This window comes from Bombina bombina, chromosome 4 (assembly GCF_027579735.1).
Source record: "Bombina bombina isolate aBomBom1 chromosome 4, aBomBom1.pri, whole genome shotgun sequence".
In the NCBI taxonomy this organism is placed as follows: Eukaryota; Metazoa; Chordata; class Amphibia; order Anura; family Bombinatoridae; genus Bombina; species Bombina bombina.
The window spans coordinates 569,578,825-569,599,958 of record NC_069502.1 but is presented as its reverse complement, the minus strand read 5'-3'; the positions used below and the strand labels follow the sequence as shown (position 1 = coordinate 569,599,958).

Below are 21,134 nucleotides of genomic sequence, written 5' to 3'. Positions count from 1 at the left end.
ACTGTACACACACACACACTGCATCCACTGTACACACACACACACTGCATCCACTGTACACACACACACACACTGCATCCACTGTACACACACACACACACTGCATCCACTGTACACACACACACACACTGCATCCACTGTACACACACACACACTGCATCCACTGTACACACACACACACTGCATCCACTGTACACACACACACACACTGCATCCACTGTACACACACACACACACTGCATCCACTGTACACACACACACTGCATCCACTGTACACACACACACTGCATCCACTGTACACACACACACACTGCATCCACTGTACACACACACACTGCATCCACTGTACACACACACACACTGCATCCACTGTACACACACACACTGCATCCACTGTACACACACACACTGCATCCACTGTACACACACACTGCATCCACTGTACACACACACTGCATCCACTGTACACACACACACACTGCATCCACTGTACACACACACACACTGCATCCACTGTACACACACACACTGCATCCACTGTACACACACACACACACTGCATCCACTGTACACACACACACTGCATCCACTGTACACACACACACTGCATCCACTGTACACACACACACACACACACTGCATCCACTGTACACACACACACACACTGCATCCACTGTACACACACACACACACTGCATCCACTGTACACACACACACTGCATCCACTGTACACACACACACACACACTGCATCCACTGTACACACACACACACACTGCATCCACTGTACACACACACTGCATCCACTGTACACACACACTGCATCCACTGTACACACACACTGCATCCACTGTACACACACACTGCATCCACTGTACACACACACACACACACACACTGCATCCACTGTACACACACACACTGCATCCACTGTACACACACACACACTGCATCCACTGTACACACACACACACACACTGCATCCACTGTACACACACACACACACTGCATCCACTGTACACACACACACCATCCACTGTACACACACACACACACCATCCACTGTACACACACACACACTGCATCCACTGTACACACACACACTGCATCCACTGTACACACACACACACTGCATCCACTGTACACACACACACACACACACCATCCACTGTACACACACACACACACCATCCACTGTACACACACACACTGCATCCACTGTACACACACACCATCCACCGTACACACACACCATCCACCGTACACACACACCATCCACCGTACACACACACCATCCACCGTACACACACTGTACACACACACACACTGCATCCACTGTACACACACACACACCATCCACTGTACACACACACACACACTGCATCCACTGTACACACACACACACTGCACACACACACACACACTACACACACACACACACACTGCATCCACTGTACACACACACACACACTGCATCCACTGTACACACACACACACTGCATCCACTGTACACACACACACACACACACACACTGCATCCACTGTACACACACACACACACACTGCATCCACTGTACACACACACACACACACTGCATCCACTGTACACACACACTGCATCCACTGTACACACACACACTGCATCCACTGTACACACACACACTGCATCCACTGTATACACACACACACTGCATCCAATGTATACACACACACACACTGCATCCACTGTACACACACACACACTGCATCCACTGTACACACACACACTGCATCCACTGTATACACACACACACACTGCATCCACTGTACACACACACACACACACACACCATCCACTGTACACACACACACACACCATCCACTGTACACACACACACTGCATCCACTGTACACACACACCATCCACTGTACACACACACCATCCACCGTACACACACACCATCCACCGTACACACACACCATCCACCGTACACACACTGTACACACACACACACACACACTGCATCCACTGTACACACACACACACCATCCACTGTACACACACACACACACTGCATCCACTGTATACACACACACACACTGCACACACACACACACACTGCACACACACACACACACACACTGCATCCACTGTACACACACACACACTGCATCCACTGTACACACACACACACACACACACTGCATCCACTGTACACACACACACACACACACTGCATCCACTGTACACACACACACACACACACACTGCATCCACTGTACACACACACTGCATCCACTGTACACACACACACTGCATCCACTGTACACACACACACTGCATCCACTGTATACACACACACACACTGCATCCAATGTATACACACACACACACTGCATCCACTGTACACACACACACACTGCATCCACTGTACACACACACACTGCATCCACTGTACACACACACACTGCATCCACTGTACACACACACACTGCATCCACTGTACACACACACACTGCATCCACTGTACACACACACACTGCATCCACTGTACACACACTGTACACACACACTGCATCCACTGTACACACACACACACACACTGCATCCACTGTACACACACACACACACTGCATCCACTGTACACACACACACACTGCATCCACTGTACGTACACACACACTGCATCCACTGTACGTACACACACACTGCATCCACTGTACGTACACACACACTGCATCCACTGTACACACACACACTCTGCATCCACTGTACACACACACACTCTGCATCCACTGTACACACACACACTCTGCATCCACTGTACACACACACACTCTGCATCCACTGTACACACACACACTCTGCATCCACTGTACACACACACACTCTGCATCCACTGTACACACACACACTCTGCATCCACTGTACACACACACACTCTGCATCCACTGTACACACACACACTCTGCATCCACTGTACACACACACACTCTGCATCCACTGTACACACACACACTCTGCATCCACTGTACACACACACACTCTGCATCCACTGTACACACACACACTCTGCATCCACTGTACACACACACACTCTGCATCCACTGTACACACACACACACTCTGCATCCACTGTACACACACACACTCTGCATCCACTGTACACACACACACTCTGCATCCACTGTACACACACACACTCTGCATCCACTGTACACACACACACTCTGCATCCACTGTACACACACACACTCTGCATCCACTGTACACACACACACTCTGCATCCACTGTACACACACGTCATAATATGACAGTGCAAATGTCTTTGGATTTAGTAACATTATAATATGGCAGTGTTAATGTCAGGTGTGTTTAGACTTAGTAACATCATACAATATGACCTCTATGAGTGTGAAGGGGAGTATGAGTGTGAAGGGGGAGTATGGAAGGGGCAGCGGAGTGAGCATGGAAGGTGTATGGACTGGGCAGGGGAGTGATCATGGAAGGTGGAAGTATGAGCATGAAGGGGCGAGTATGAGCGATTATCAGTAAATGTTTGATTTGTATACCTATTTTATAAACACGGGGTCACAAAAAATTATCACGCCAAAAGGGGTCACGAGTGGAAAAAGTTTAATAAAGCCCTGCTCTAAAGGAATAGTAGTACATCTGGCAAGAGTGAAAATAGCTGCATCCACCTTAGGAATAGTGACCCAAATCTATGTATCAGCAGAAAAAAAATGAACATACATTTGAATTTAGCAGATGAAAAAGTGAATACCTGGCTTCTATTTCTTAAAAATTAGGTCAAAAACTGAATTTTGCACGGAGAAAGGCTATTTGGGGGCTGCCATAAAAAAAAAAAAAAAAAAAAACGTTTTTAACTGGTTGCTTAAAGTGAATATAAAGTTGAGCGTACTCGCCAACGTCATAGTATAGAATTAAAAAAATTAGGCAGACTTTCATTCATCAAATTTGTACTGTATATTGATATTCTCAGATTTTCACCTTTTAATGCTATAACAATAACCGCCATTCCTTCGCCCGCCATTTTGTTCAATTGATTGACAGATGACGAATCTGCAATCCACTAATCTTTGTTTTCTCCCCTGGGGCGTGACGTTTGTGCAAAGGGTAAAGGTAAAGTATATTATAACAACAATGTTGGCTTTGTAAAGCTGGGGAATGGGTAATAAAGGTGTTCTTTCTTTTTAAACATTCTACAACTCAGAGGATTGGCAAATAAATCCAGATTTCACTAGGGGAGCTCTGCTGATCCCACAAGAAGCAACACACTGTAGACAAGGGGATTAGTGGAGAAATATAGCTCTGTGTCATTTAACAATGGGAAAGATTTTTCACTGTATGGCTGATAACATCTTGTCTACAAGGCACTCTGAGGAGGAAAGGAGTCTCATATCGGTTAGAGAATCCCTCTCAATTGATGAGTAGATCAGAGCTTCTGCATTTACCTCACTCCATCAAGGAGGCAAAATACACAACTGAAGAATCAGGATAAGCCAGTGTTTCCCAAACCCTGTCCTCAGGACCCTTAACAGGCCACATATTTATTATATCTTAACTAGAGCACAGGTGAAATAATCAGTTCACCCGTGCTCTAGTTAAGATATAATAATATGTGGCCTTTTAAGGGTCCCGAGGACTGGGGTATATAGAAAGGGATCTAAAGCTCTAGTATGTTGGGGTGTCTTCTGCCTCCTTCCTAGTGGAGGGGAATTCCCACACGTGATGACTTGTGGACTCTCACCATCTGATAAAAGAAATTAAAGGTTTTGATTAATCTGCTTTTTTTTTTTTTTTATAAACATTTTATTTCCTTGGAATTATTAATACATATTTCACATGGCAATTTACTTATTGGAGTAATTTGTGTACAAATCTCTCAGGTCTTACTTTAAACATTTATATTGTGTACAAATTAAAGGGACAGTAAAGTCAAGTCTTTTTGAAGACGATACCTTGAAAGATTTAGCAATGCACTACTAGGAACTAGCTAATCACATTGGGTGAGCCAATAACAGGCATGTATGTGCAGTCACCAATCACCAGCTAGCTCCCAGTAGTGTATTGCTGCTGAGTCTACCTATGTGTGCTTTTCAACAAAGGATGCCAAAAGAACAAAGCAAATTGGAAAGCATATTTTATAACAGAAGTAATTTGGAAAGTTGTTCAAAATGCCATCCATTTAATATTGTGGAGCATTTTAATTTGTTTTAATTATAGTGATGTACCTATTAAGTAGTAAACTGGTTTCTATGTACATTTGTAATAGATGTGGGAGATAGATCACTTAATGATTAGGTACCTACCAGGAGAAACTGTCAAAATTTAATCTGTCTTTATCACTATACCTGAGACTGCATCTCCTTGAGTTTTGTTATCAGTTCTTTCAATTTTGTCTGGCTTTTCGCATAGTCTGCATTTAACTGGAAGCAGAAAAAAAAAAAAAAGTCTATTTTTTCCCATTTTAACATTTTTATTAATTTGCATAGACCACAGCAGTCATGTGAGATACAAAATAATAAACAAAGTACAATAAGGAAAAACAAAGGAAATATGCTGTTTTGCAAAGTCTCAAATGAGATTAAGTTACATAATAAAAAAAACTTCCAAGAACATCATAGCAAATAAGGTTATAAAGGAACAAACCAGTAATCAAACCAAAACTGTAAATAAAAAGAGCAAACTGGACCTGAAAGAGGAGTTGTACGTAGGAAGAGCGGAAAAAGAAAATAAGAAAAAGTTGTTGAAGTTACATTTCTTGGGTTGCTTTGTATTAAGGGCCTGTGGCCACCTAGGGGTTCAGTTGGGCTTGCAGAGTTTCCCAGTAAAATTTGATGTCCTGAAACCTAGTTAATTTGTTTAGTCTAAAATATGTATATTTCTCAAGGGTAAGGAGCTCTGTCACCTTATTCTTCCATTCACTTATACCTGGAACTAGTCGTTTTCCAGTGCGAGCATTGTTTATTCCCATTAGAAAAAGCGTTAGCCTGAGTTTGCAAGGACGTTTAGGTTTGTCATTAAACAGCAGTATTAGGGGAGTAACCGAGAAAGGGTCCCCCAAAAGGTTCAGGGAAATCACTCCTAATGATTCCCAAAAACATCACAACAGGGGGCATGACCACCAGATATGATTCATGGTCAATTTTATTTTCTTAATTACAAATAGAACATATTATTATTATATATTCTAAACTACCTTGCAGAGGATAGCTCAGACATTCACTGACTTAAACGGGACATGGGGTCAAAATTGAAATTTACGTAAATACATTTCAAATTTTAAACAGAAGCATCTTTGCAATAACATTAACAAAAATGCTGACAGTAAAAGCCACATACCTTACTTGATTTTTTCCACCATGATAATATTTATGAGCAAGCCATAAATTAAGTGAGAATATATATTCTAGCATTACAATAGCAAAATGTAACCAGAAACATACATCTTTGAATGAGGCTTCTTTAGCATTCCCTTCTTCTGTTAGAAGCTCTTCATACAGGTCCAAGCAATCCTTGGGAGGAGTGGAACATTCTAAAGGGTTTTCTGAAAGCATAAAGTCACCAATTTATTACAATAACAATAAAATGTTAGCACAGTATATGAGCAATAAGCATTGAATTTGAAAAGAAATGTCTGCAAGCATTTAAAACTATATTTATTTATTTTTATTGAGTGGAGCAATAAACCATAAACCAGTAATAAGCCATAGGATTCATTAGCTATATTTAGGTATAGCCACTACCCATACAATTATAATTATTCCCATTGTGATACAATAAAGATTATTTTGATATCTCTATCATAGTTATTAACCCTATAAAATATATTAGTGTAAATTATCCTTGACATCAGGTCTGTGTCTTTTGTAACTCTCTGTTGACATATTGGCCCAAAAAGATTGCTCTCCTGAGATGAGTGAATTGCACCTTGTATCTGGTTCACCAGATGTAGGTAATAAACATTTGTCCCAAAAGTTTGACTTTAACAACAGAAGAATAAGAAAATTACCCGGAACTGAATTTATTATTATACCAAATGTAATGTTGATATATATTGGTGCAAGTGAACACCAGTGCATTTTTTGCAATATTTATTTTAGAGCTAAATATCGATATAATAATCTTACACTAGGGGGCACTATCTTATTTTCCCAAAATGAACTCTTGGCTCAGGGAAAGTACTTTTTAGCACTTATAGTGCTAGAAACAGCATCACCATTTATATCGGATAGCAGTGCTGCTAGCAGTCTTGATACAATCTACATTGAACTTACATACACACATTACATATACAATATATATATATATATATATATATATATTTTTTTTATTTTTTTTCACACATATATCAACTTTTTTTAAGATCATATTGTGTAATGTTAGCAAGTAATTGTATACATGACTTAAGGGTTCAATCTTCATATAAATACATTTTACACTTTAAAAATATAATGTTTGGTATCCAAAGGCAGTGGAAATTATAGCTTTTACCTTCTTAGTGAAAAAAATGACAGGGGGAAGTAAACAGTGTACCGTATTTTCCGGCGTATAAGAGGACTTTTTAACTCATGAAAATCTTCTCAAAAGTCGAGGGTCGTCTTATAAGCCTTATTATTACAGAGTACAGACAACGTTATCCTAAACTGAGCTCCACTGAAACAGAGGTGGGCACTGGGCGGGTGCAGAGGTTGCCAAGGAGATGTGTTGTATGTAATGGCGGGCAGTGAGAGCTCGTTTGTTGCAATTACTGGGGAGTTACATAAGTTTTGGAAAGCAACGCCACACTGATTGGTTGGGAGCTAGTAGGTAAGGAATGAATAACCGTGGCGTGGGGTTATTACTGTGTTAAGACTCATTGGCAGTGGCAGGAGGGCAGCGAGACAGCCAAAGCTAAATCACATAATCATAGCTTAATAGCAGAGTTATCGTTTTCCAGTAATTCGAGCTGCAGACTGCTGATTGTCACACAAGCATGGAGTACAAGTAGTATCCCAGTAGTTCACATGCTGACTGACTTCTATGCCGCTCAGCATGTGAACTACTGGGATACTACTTGTACTCCATGCTTGTGTGACAATCAGCAGCCTGCAGCTCGAACCACTGGAAAACGATAACTCTGCTATTGGGCCGTGAACATGTGCTGCAGTTAAAAGGGGCTCTTACTCTTAAATGAGTGCGCTGCAGTTAAAAGGAGCGCGCAGTTGTGGAAGCAGAAGTGTTTAGCGCAGGGCTTACAAACCTGGGCAAAAATGGTGCCTTAAATTGGGTCTGGTCCTAACAGTTGTTTGGAGCCCACAACCTGCCAATGGACCACCCCAATTATCCCTGCTAACCGCCACAAACACCCCCACACACACACACACACACACACAAACACACGCAACAAAAAAGTTATCTGCACACTGGGTGAATTTTGAGGTGAAAACCTACCGTATATCCCATACCCCATACTTGCTCCAAACTGATGAAAGTAACCCTTAAAGGCTATGGCAAGATGTACCTTCATGTCATAAGCATTTGAATTAAATAATCTGATGTTTATTCATTTTTATTTGGTGTGCTTGCTGCATTCATTGATGGGGTAAGGGGGTAAACTTATACGGCGAGTATAGCACAAACCCTATATCTTTAACAGGAAAAGTAGGGGGTAGTCTTATACGCCCAGTCGTCTTATACGCCGGAAAATATGGTAATTAAATTTACCTGATCTAAACCAGGCAATTCAGGTCCAGGAAACCTGTCCCCAATAGCAACATCAGGTAGTTCATTTGGGAGGGGAAGCAAAGCAACACCAGCTCTTGTTAGAATGGGTACTGCACACATGCAGTCAGAGAGACAAGCAAGAGACGGTCTTGAACCGCACACTTGCAAGGGAAATCAGGACAGATCTTGTCCTGTACATTCACTGGGGGGGGGGGGGGGGAGTAAGTGTTGTTTTTCTCATATGCACTAATAGGGGGGATTAGAGGGAGCAAGAGACAGACTTCACATTTACACTCAGAGAGGAGGCGAGGCAAACTAGTAAAAATATTTAGTAACCAGACAGTGGTATTTGTATATAGATATATAAAGAATAACCCAAAAACTTAGTCAAGCCCCATCCTAAAGCATATTGTAATCAGATATAACACATAAAAGGATGAAATTCCCTAACCCTACACACCAGCACTTTTATCTACCAGTAGCTCGAACAACAAACAAATACATTTTCCAACATATAAAAAAAAAAAAAAAAAAAAAAGACAACAAAAGCACAAGCTTACCTGCGAAGGCTGACATATCCAAATCATCATATATATCCACAGAACTGGCATCACTTTTAGCAGGAGAATCTGTGATGTACATAAAAATTATTCACAAATGCTAAGAAAAAATACGACAATTATAAAAATATGTAACATTATAAACAGTTATACTCACTCACTTGTCACTGTAGCATCAAACCTAGACAACTTATCTCCCAAAGAGCATGAACAGAAACTTCCAACAGCTAATGTTGTACAAATAGTTAAAACATAATTCTCTATTCATGTTTAGGTTTGTGCACATACAAAGGGAGGGGGGATACTTGGTGTATGCTTCTATGCCAGTTTAAAGGGACACTAAACCCAATTTTTTTCTTTCATGATTCAGATAGCGCATGCAATTTTAAGCAACTTTCTAATTTACTCATTGTCTTTATTTAAAAAGCAGAAATATGAAGCTTAGGAGCTGGCCATTTTTGGTTCAGAACCTGGGTTACACTTGCTTATTGGTTAGCCAAATGTAGCAACCAATAAGCAAACGCTATCCAGGGTGCTGAACCTAAAATGGGCCGGCGCCTAAGCTTTACATTCAAATAAAGATGGCAAGAGAACAAAGAAAATTAATAGTAGTAAACTAGAAAGTTGCTTAAAATTGCTTGCTCTATCTGAATCATGAAAGAAAAAAAATAATTTTGCCAGAATAATACATTTGTAAGAATATGCAATTATTGCTTTCTTCAACAGTTCTGAAAACATGACCATTATTAGAAATATTTACTAAAGTCACATTAAGCAAAACAAAAGGCCACACATTTATTTTTATGTGCTTAAAAGCTTTACAATAAATTTACCATAAACATCATGAAAGAGCAGCAAGTTTTGGTCTTCAGAAGTCTCATTTTGTTCTGTCATTATGCTGGTTTACAATACTTCCACCTGTGTAATTTAAAGACAAAGAATTAAATAAGTAATAAAAGGTTATCCCATTGTTTTATTCTTATAAAAACTTAGATTTGGTAAATTTATGGACCACACTCTAAATATCGTTATATCACAAAAGTTTAAAGCCAGACCAAAAAGTTTTTAGACTTGTTACTTTAAAAAGGGACAGTAAAGTCAAAATTAAACTTTGAGGATTCAGATAGAGCATGACATTTTTAACAACTTTCCAATTTATTTCTGTTATCAAATTTGCTTCTTTCTCTTGGTATCTTTTATTGAAGAGTTAGACTAGGTAGGCTCATAAGAGCTCAGGAGTGTGCGCGTGTATACAGTATTATATGGCAGCAGTGATTTGCAATATTGTATAACAAGGCTACAAATAATGTTGCAAAACACTGCTGCCATATAATACTGTATACACGTGCACACTCCTGAGCTCGTATGAGCCTACCTAGTCTAACTTTTCAATAAAAGATAACAAGAGAAAGAAGCAATTTTGATAACTTGGAAAGTTGTTCAAAATTGTATGCTCTATCCAAATCAAAAGTTTAATTTTGACTTTACTATCAATAAAAACAAATACTAATAACATTAAAGGGACATTGTTCTGTAAACTCAATGATCCTTTAAAACCAGCTGTGTTTACAAGCAGTCCCTTTACTTTTATTTTGCCATTTGAAATAGCTGCTTTTGTTTGTTGAAACCACCACCTATACTAACAATAGTATAACAGCCATGTAAATAAGATTCAGAAGCAAAAAAGAGCAACCAGAGATAGCACAGTCCATATGCCTGTTTCTGCACCTGCTTAAAATACAATTAATTCTTATCGGCTACTTAGCCAAGTACAGTATATTGTCCTTTTAAAGGGACAGTGTACCCTAAATTTTTCTCCCCTTACTCCAATTACCATTTACCTGCTGAAGTGTATGAAATGGTTTACAAATGGCCAATTTACCTTTATCTCAGCATCTGTAATAGCTGACTTTGTCTGTCGTAGCCCTGCCTACAATAAACGTTTTAGCTAAAAGGTTTTAGAAGAGATAAGTAATGAAATGTTCAATTTCAATAGTTCTAAGTACAGTATTGGGCTTTGGTATAAAGACAGAGAAAACAAAGAAGCATGTGAGTGTACAGAAAGTGATAAAAAAGGAGATTTGTTTCCTCGCAAACTCTACGTATTTAATAACATTAATTGAAAACAATTTTACAATACACTGTCCCTTTAATGTTTTCTTAATGACTGGTTATATTAGCAGATAGCATTAAAGGGAAAGTAAAGATAAAAACGTTCACGATTTAGTCAGTGCAAGCAATTTGATTATCTTATTTGCTTAGTCCTCTTGGTACATCTCCTTTGGTGGCTGCACATATATGCATCTTGTTATTTGCTCAGCTAGCTCCCAGTGGTGTTTTGCTGCTTCTCCAGCAAAAGAACACCAAGAGAATAAAGCACATTTGATAATAACAGTAAGTTGGAAAGTAGTTTTAAATTAAATGTCCTACCTCAGTGGTTCCCAAACGTTTTCAAACCCCCTTAGTTTCATAAACTCATTATCAGCACCCACCTAGCTTACCTGTAAAAAACTATTTTTTTTTTACACATTTTACTTATTTTTTTAGTTTAATAAAATTATATTATCTTGATACTGTAATAAAAGCTTTTTTTAAGCTCAATAGACACTGTGCTACAGCCTTATATACTGCATTTAGTAATTAGTTCACTAGTCAAAATGTTTTAATATGTTGGATGGGCTTGATGAAGTGATAACTGCGTCTAGTTTTATGTCAATTAGTAGAAATTTTAAAGGGACAGTATACACCAATTTTCATATAACTGCATGTAATAGACACTACTATAAAGAATAAGAACCCGGCACTTTAGCATCAAAATTGACATTCACTTTAACCCTTTCCTGCCGGGGTTAAAGTGTCTACATTGGAACAACTGTTCTGATGTAAACAATTTGAAATCTTGCGATTGTGCAAGTGATCACGAGATTTTAATGATTGTATCGCGTCAGGGGGGCCCTCCCCATCAGGGAAGCGCCAGTGGCTTCAGGAAAGCCACCCGGTTAGGACGTTGTATTCCGTCCATCGGCGTTAAAGCCCAGAAAAATGTGGACGGAATACAACGCTGTAACGGCGTTAAAAGGTCAAAATACAAAAATAAACCAAGTATCAGTTCTCCATACATTTTAGTAATCTGCAGCTGGTTTAACGAGTTACGGTAAGCAAATTAAAAAAGGACCAGTAAATAAAGTATAATTAAATAATTGACAAATATACAATAAAAAGACAATACAAAAGCACTTTATAATGTAGCGGAAAATATTCTACTGCTCCATTTCAAATTCAAAGTTAATCCATATTACCCTCCCCCTGTATCATATGCAATCAGCCAATCCAAAGTGTGTGTGCGCGTATATATATATATATATACATACACACACATACATACAAACACATACACATACTACACACACTAATTTTACTGTACAATGCCTCTATAATAACATAAATATTGTCCATAACAATATCAATAACAATACTGAAATGTGATCAGTTTAAAAACCATAGAAACTCTACCATAAAAAATAATCTTAAAAACATGAGCACTAATGTATTAACTTTTTTCTTTTCTTTTAAATACTTACCATTATGTTACGGTAAACTTACAGCAGATCCTCCGCCCCATCTCCTTCTGTACAGAGAAGATCGATGATGAATCCGGCTTCCTCCAATCAATGCATAACCCCTTTGGAATCCAGCTCATGGGGCACACAACAAATGGAGGCAAACGGATTGGTCATTCATTTTCTAAATACAGAATGAGATGCGGTTGGAGGATCAGCGTTATGTTTACTAAAACTAAATGGTAAGTATTTAAAAAAAAGAAGTGTCTTTGTAAAGTTTAAAGAATTAAAGTGCCCCTGTTTTTAAGATTATTTTTAAATACTGGGCTTTAATTCATTAAACTTTACAATCACTTAAATAGATCATTTTAATAATGTATACTTTTTGCTTACACTAAACAACCATGCATGGTTAAAGTGATGTCAAAATATTATATATAGTCCCAAAACCAGAATGCACTCTTACTTCAGAAATATGACAATGTATCAAACTATTCCCTCTCTCTTCATGCAACATATGGAGTGCTATCAGGACTTGTGCTAAGATAAGCGTGAAAACTGGTATTACAAGTCCATGGTAAAACAGAATTATCAGATAATGTTAACCGTGGCCGACATCCCTTTAGTGTGCCCTAGACTTTAAATGGATAGCAAGGCCTGGCAAAAGCTTGTTCATGCTATAAATTGCAAATTAAATGTTGCACTAAAAAGTTATCGTAACTTTTTCAGATCAAAACATTAATAAAAAAATAAAAAAAGTTAGTGCAACTCCAAGAGACCCAACTGCTTTCACTTTCTGCGATGAGATTTTTTTTTTGTAAAAAGTTTTCTGCATGTGATTTTGAAATTAAATTTTAAATCAGGCACTTCCACTGTTTCTTTTTAACCTCTGACTACCAGAGAGGACTGCAAGTGTAATGCTGTGCAGTGCACTGCAGCCCATTTTGGCAGATACTGGATTAACTGCTCTGCTTAAAGGGACATTAAACCCAAAAAATTTCTTTCATGACTCAGATGTAGAATACCATTTTAAACAACTTTCTAATTTACTTCTATTATCTATTTTGCTTCATTCTCTTGATATTCTTTCCTGAAAAGCATATCTAGATAGGCTCAGTAGCTTCTGATTGGTGGCTGCACTTAGATGCCTCATGTGATTGGCTCACCTATGTGTATTGTTATGTCTTTAACAAAATATATCTAAAGAATGAAGCAAATTAGAAATAGAAGTAAATAGGAATGTTGTTTAAAATTGTATTTTCTAATTAAATCATGAAAGAAAATTGTGTGGTTTAATGTACCTTTAACTATTACGCTAGGGAAATTAACCAAGAGGTGAGAGATTACCAATACAATGCTTGTGGGTCTGGTACCCCAAAAAGGTAGGCACCGAGCATATCGCTGTCATATATCATTCAATTGTGAAACAAATGCCAAAAATGGACACCGGCAAAAGCACACAGCTATTTTTGGCGCAAGATTTATTTGTGTGAAAGTGCAACACACAAAGATCTGTACATATTCAAATATTTATGTGTTGCACTTTTACACTAATAAATCCAGTGCTGAAAATAACAGAATTCTGCTGCACACAGATCTATATCTAGAGAGAGAGAGAGAGAGAGATAGTGATAGCTGCCCCCCCTTGCTCTATGCATGAGCCAGATGCAAAATGTGCCAGTTGCACTAGTCTAGTCAAAATGTATTGATTTGGATAGAGCATGCAAATTTAAGCAACTTTCTAATTTACTCCTATTATTTTTTCTTTATTCTCTTGGTATCTTTATTTGAAAAAGCCGCAATGTAAGTTAAAGGGACACTAAACTCAAAAATGTTCTTTTATAATTCAAGTAGAGAACAATTTTAAACAACATTCCAATTTACTTTTATTATCTAATTTGCTTCATTCTTTAGATATCCTTTGTTGAAGAAATATCAATGCACAAGGGTGAGCCAATCACACAAGGCCTATCTAGATATTCTTTTCAGCAAAGTATATCAAGAGAATGAAGCAAGTTAGATAATAGAAGTTAATTAGAAAGTAGTTTAAAGAATATGAAGAAGAGCAGGCAGGTACTATAAAACTGTGAAACTAACGGTGGAGCTGCTTCTCCCGACGAAACTGGTTTCTGTTTATTTTTGGGTTGGATGAAATTATATGATTACTAAGTACACTGGTATTGCTTTTCTTAACAAAATGGAGCCGGGCGATTTTTGGTTCAGCACCTGGGTAGCGCTTGCTGATTGGTGTCTAAATGTAGCCGCATACATCGTAACGCAACACTATGTTTTTTATTAAAGGGATATGTAAGTCCAAATTAAACTTTCATGATTCAGATAGAGCATGTAATTTTAGACAACTTTGTAATTTAAATTTATCATCACATTTGCTTTGATCTCTTGGTATTCTTAGCTGAAAGCTAAACCTAGGTAGACTCATATGCTAATTTCTAAGCCCTTGAAGGCTTATGTGAATGCATTTGACATTTTTTACAGCTAGATGGCGTTAGTTCATGTGTTTCATATAAATAACATCATGCTCATGGAGTTATTTAAGAGTCAGCACTACTTGCCTGAAATGCAAGTCTGTCAAAAGATATCTAAGATAAGAAGGTAGTCAGCAGAAGCTTAGATACAAAGTAATTACAGAGGTAATAAGTATATTTCTATAACAGGTTTGGTTATGCAAAACTGGGGAATAGTAAATAAAGAGATTATCTATCTTTTTAAACAATAACATGTTTGGTGTTTACTATCCCTTTAAAGTTGAGTGGTATAATAAGAACTCTAATGGAACATGGAACGTATTTACACCAACATCTAAATACCAAAAATTAACTCGGAAGATCAACTAGTTCGCATTTTATAACAAAATGTGAGACTTTTGGTAACTATATTTCATTCTCCTTATTATCACATCATTTTGAGTTTGGTGATAAACGTATCAGAAATGACATTTGTATCTAACCAGTGTGACGATAACCGAGCACTGAACTCCCGTCAGTCTAACAAGCATTTGTGTTTTTGAGTCAAGCTAACTTTCCAGCGCCCAGAGCGGTGCTGCAGGCTACCAGGCTGTGTGCACAGCTGTACACATACACTGTATGACACGCCACTCACCAGCTCGGCAGTATACTTGCTAAGTTCGCCACCACTCCGTTGTGCAATGGCCTGGAGATCGGTCAAACTGACGCTTCCAGGCCAGTTCGGTAAATGCATAACCGCGCAATACACACTAACATCTTAGGTCCAAAAGTGGGGGAAAACAGCGCCACAGAGCACTTCCGGTTCTGCTCTTACGTCATAATCAACGCGACATGAGGTTTCTACTCGGGGGAAAATGCTGCAGATCTGAGCTAATGGTTAAAAGTACGATCGTAACTAGTTAACATCTCACACATTACATTGTCCATTGTGATCATGTAATTTAGTTCACTCAGTGTTAAAAAAGCGAAATCCCATACTGTTTATGGTCATTTTGCCCATAGTGGTCGTCGGGCCCTGTATATGGATGAAAATGTCACCATTTACAGCAAAAGAACTAGCGCTCATACTACAAATAGAGATGTTGCGCCCTAGTCGTCAGGTGCTATAGGTTGGTATGCGAACAGAGCTAGTACCCATGCTACTAAAGGATGTGTCGCCCCTAGTGGCCAGGTACTGTATAGGGATAGCAATTAGTTCACAGTGACATGGCTAGTTCCCATACTTATAATGAATGTGCTGCTCCTAGTCGTCAGGTCTTGTTTGGATAACGGGATTTATTAGACTACGAACTAGGGTTTCCAGCTGTCCATTAAAAATACTGGACAATATGTAAATGACTGGGCACAATGGTCTTTGCGGCCACACCATGCCCACCAAAGCTCTACTTTAGACCCATGTATATATCTACCATGTTATTTCAAAACTAAGCAGTCATTTTACCTATCAGCTTTCAGTAACATATAAATCAGTCATTGGTTGCCAGTAAGACATGTAAACAGTAGACCACTGGTTTTCAAACCTGTCCTGTTAGGGAGGCATGAGGACAGGTTTGAAAACCAGTGCAGTATACTGACCCTCACTTCTTTCTGCTCCATATTTGTGATGCATTGAGGCATAGTAGGCCTCTTAAATTTAACAATCAGGAGCTATAAAAAAAAAACTGGACATTTAAATTTCAAGTATTTTGGGAAAATGATACTGGACTGTCCAGTTAAATACTGGACACCTGGCAACCCTATAACCGACTGTGACCCTAGTAGTCAGGTCATGTATAGGGATGGAAACTATACCTTCCACAGTGACAGAGCTGGATCTCATATTGTTAAAGGACATGTTGCCCATAGTGGACACTGGTCAGCTCCTATATAGGGATGGAATTTAGACAAGTCCTTAAATATACTTCGGCACACCTGTAATAATGTGTAAATACAACTTTTATTTGATTATATTAAAAACATGTAAACAGTGAGCCAGAATGCATCTGATGGGTTTTAAATATTGCCTTAAAGGGACAATCTAGTCAACAATAAACTTTCATGATTCAGAGAGAGAATGCAATTTTAAATCTTTGTTCTTTTGGTATCTTTATTTTTTTTAAAAAGCTGGAAAGTAAGTCTAGGTGCCGGCCTATTTTTGGTTCAGCACCTGGGTAGCGCTTGCTGATTGGATGGCTGCATTTAGACACCAATAAACAAGCACTATCCAGGTTCTGAACCAAAAATAGGCCGGCTTCTATGCTTACATTCCAGCGTTTTAATATAAAGATACCAAGAGAACGAAGAAAAATTGATAATAGGAGTAAATTAGAAAGTTGCTTAAAATTGCATGCCCTATCTGAATCATGCAAGTTTATTTTTAACTAATCTATCCCTTTAAAGGGACACTGAACCCAAAATTTTTCTTTTGTGATTCAGATAGTTGCTTAAAATTGCATACTCTATCTGAATCACAAAAGAAAAAAATTGGTTTCAGTGTCCCTTTAAGGACCAGCGCTGTACACTACAGAAAAAAATGTTTTTTTTTTTTTTATTAAAATAAATTAAAATTGATAGAAAATTGGGTATTGGCAGACAGCTGCCAGTACCTAAGATGGCGGGACTTAGTTAGAAGGGGCAAGGTTAGAGAGTTTTTGGGGATCAGGAAGGTGGGAAAGTAAGGGGGTAATCCTACACTAAGGAAAATAATAATAATTAAAAAAAAAAAGGTGTAAAACTGCATACTGGCAGACAGTCTGCCAGTATCTAAGATGGGTGACCATTGGGGGGTGGGGGAGGGAAAAGAGCTGTTTGAGAGGGATCAGGTAGTGATCAGGGGGTGGGAAGCGCCGGACATCCATCCTGATCCAGCCGGCTCTTTGCATGGTGTATTGTTTTACCTGAGATTGGTTTCCTATATATTGTAGTAGATATTGCTTGTAATACTGAATTAAATCTTAACATCACATCTAAAAGAATAATGGTTTGAGATTATATTTCATGGGTAAATTTACTTGCATATTTATTCCTATTGATGTAGAGAATAAACTCTTCCACTTGTGATAGACTTCCCTTCCAAATTAACAGAAGATCTCTTATAGAAATTAATATGCTCTTTGTGCTGATTATTATCTCCAACGACCACCAACCTAGAAACAGGTTGGTATATGAGGGGGCAAACTTACCCCATGGCATTTCATACCAAATCAGAAGAAGGTGCAAATCCTAAACCCCGTGATAAAACCTTTACATTCTATATCTGTAAAGTTAGAGCAGATAACTTAACAATATTAATATAATTAGAAACATGTTTGAAGTATTTCCTGAGCTTTCATTGCTTTGTACTTATTTCCACAATAAAGAATTTCTACTTTTATTAAGTTTGTGGATCCACTTTTGAATTGTTTATGACATACATATGAAGGAGCTTGGGTTGCTCCTGTGACTCACACGGTGCCTTATTGAGGTTGTTCAATGCCGTGTCTTCCAGCTGGCCATGTGACCTTCCAGAATAAAATGGGAGACTACGGAATCTAATTGTCAATTTCCAGTATTGCAGACTGGACAGGATACCCCTTTAAGCACTTTTGTCCCTTATCCCTGTTTAGTGTTTCCACGTAATAGTGTGATTTTAAAAGAACAATCGTTATTATCATCAACTTAAAAATGGGTAAAAACAATTAAAAATAACTGTGGCTTCAAAAATAACTTTGTATTCAATTAACTTGTTTCAGATCCTGCCTTATTTAATTTGCATAGTTACACCTAATCCAAAGTGTACTGCCTTGTAGATTAGGCTATGATATTTCTCAAATTATTCTGCCTTTCATAAATGTGTGAATGTGATTGATGAATTCCTGTTACCCAGTGTCTGATATTGGGGCAGTATAATGTGGTTAACAACAGTATAAACTGCTTCTAGGTTTTACTGCTAACGTATTAGATTTTAAATAATCAAAATTCTTGATATCCTTACATTGCACTGCATCTTAAAGGGTTAGAAATCTTTGTAAACTATTAAGAAAATAAAAGTCATTATTATAATTATATAAATATGTTATAAAATCAACCACCTTTTTCCTGAAACAAGGCTTCTAAATATGTTTGATTTAACTTTTTAATTTGTGTAAAATGAGCATCAACGACCTCCCATAAAAATAGGCAGGGTTTATGTAAAATTATTTCCTGTGCCCCATCCAATAGGGACGCAGTTCTGCCGATTACATTTTAATATTCATAGACAGGCTGGCTGAAGGCGATTGTTCTATCAAAATAAAGAGTTCAATTTTTGGAACATAAATTATCATATTAGCCTCCATGCTCGCCCAGCTTCCCCCAGCCCCACCCTCAGCCGTCAAACACCAGAGCGCTGAAGATTCACAGAGCTAGCCCGGCTCCCCTCTGCATTACTCTCAGCCATCAAACCCACAAAAGTGACTCAGGACTTCATTTTAAAAAAAAAAAAAGTCTTTCTTATGGCTTTTTTTGTTATAAGAAAGTAATTTTTTCTATATGAAGTCGGGAGTCACTTTTGTGGGTTTGATGCCTGAGAGTAATCCTGAGGGGAGCTGGCTAGCTCCGTAAATCTTCAACGCTCTGGTGCACCACGCCCACCAATGACTACATCACAATCCAGATGTCCGCCCTGCTTTTTGATGATGTGCCACAGAAGAATAGACTGAAGGGAACCAAGATGCACATGCATTACTCAGAAAATATGGTAAATGCGCATACAGGCCACCATGATGTTTCTACCTAGGTAGAACATCTTTATAGGGTATACATAATGAGGAAAAACTGGGTTTGGCGATATATGGAATTTTTATTAGAAATACCAAGAAAAGGACAGGAAGGTTTTAATAGGTACTTATTGTAAATATTTATAATACTTAAACTCAAAAAATGTTTTTTTGTTTTTTTTTTACTATCCCTTTAATAGTGGTAATATTAATTTTGCCTTATGTTCAATCAGTTATAAAAATCTACTTTCTTACACAACCATGCAATCACAAATATTAATCTAATATCTGGGATGGACTGGTTGTTTTATTATGTGTTCATTAAAATAATCTGAATATGGCAGTCAACTATCCTGCCTACTAGGTGTGTCGTTCATTGTCACCTGCCACTAATGTCTATACTGTATCTTTATCATCAATGGCTTCCCAAAGAAACAAACCTGATTTCAGACAATTATTTTATAAAGAAACCGGTGTATAATGTTTATGAATAATCTATAGTTTGCTACAATTTTTTTTAATTGTAGCTCCCAGCACATTCAGCAGATATTGATTCCTTATACTGTCATGGTAAAATACTCTAGTTTCTAGCCCTTCAATTTGGGTCTCATATAAATGAATCGTGTATATATTTATTTAACCTACTTGATACATGCAATTAGTAACTTTTATACTGACATATTACTTAATGCTGATCTGATAAAAAGAAACAATTCAGAACTTTATACTCCTGATGGTAACTGTTGCTAACGCATTTATTCCAGGAGTTGAAAAGTTACTAATTGATTGATTCACAATCCACTGAGGTAGACTCAGCAGTGCTTTGTTGAGCTTAGCTATCCGTTTAAACTCCATGATAAAGTCTCTTCTAGATTGTTAAATCCTATAGACAGACTATTCCTTAGTTTGATAGCAATAACCTATTATCAAAGCGTTTTTACACTATAGTAAACAAACTATAATATCATGTTAGTAAACAAACTATAATATCATGGAGTTCAAAACTTCTTCAGATATAGCCACAGGTTTTCCTGGAAAGATTTGTATTCCAGGTCTACATACACAATTATTACTCGACTTTAGAAAAATTGGCGAACTACTTA

At 38.0% G+C, this 21,134-nt stretch overlaps 1 protein-coding gene across 2 annotated transcripts in view; it reads right to left on the bottom strand.

The window, feature by feature from the left end:
- Positions 1-16,103, bottom strand: part of CASP8AP2 (caspase 8 associated protein 2) — a 104,157-nt gene extending 88,054 nt beyond the window's left edge. For both annotated transcript variants that reach the window (XM_053710547.1, XM_053710548.1), the window contains exons 1-5: positions 15,951-16,103; positions 10,104-10,188; positions 9,271-9,339; positions 6,451-6,551; positions 5,356-5,430 (exon numbers count right to left, since the gene is read on the bottom strand). In XM_053710547.1, coding sequence (XP_053566522.1) covers positions 5,356-5,430; positions 6,451-6,551; positions 9,271-9,339; positions 10,104-10,164 — 306 coding nt within the window. In that variant the 5' untranslated portion in view covers positions 10,165-10,188; positions 15,951-16,103. The remainder of the gene's footprint in view (positions 1-5,355; positions 5,431-6,450; positions 6,552-9,270; positions 9,340-10,103; positions 10,189-15,950) is intronic.
- Positions 16,104-21,134: the final 5,031 nt, after the last annotated feature.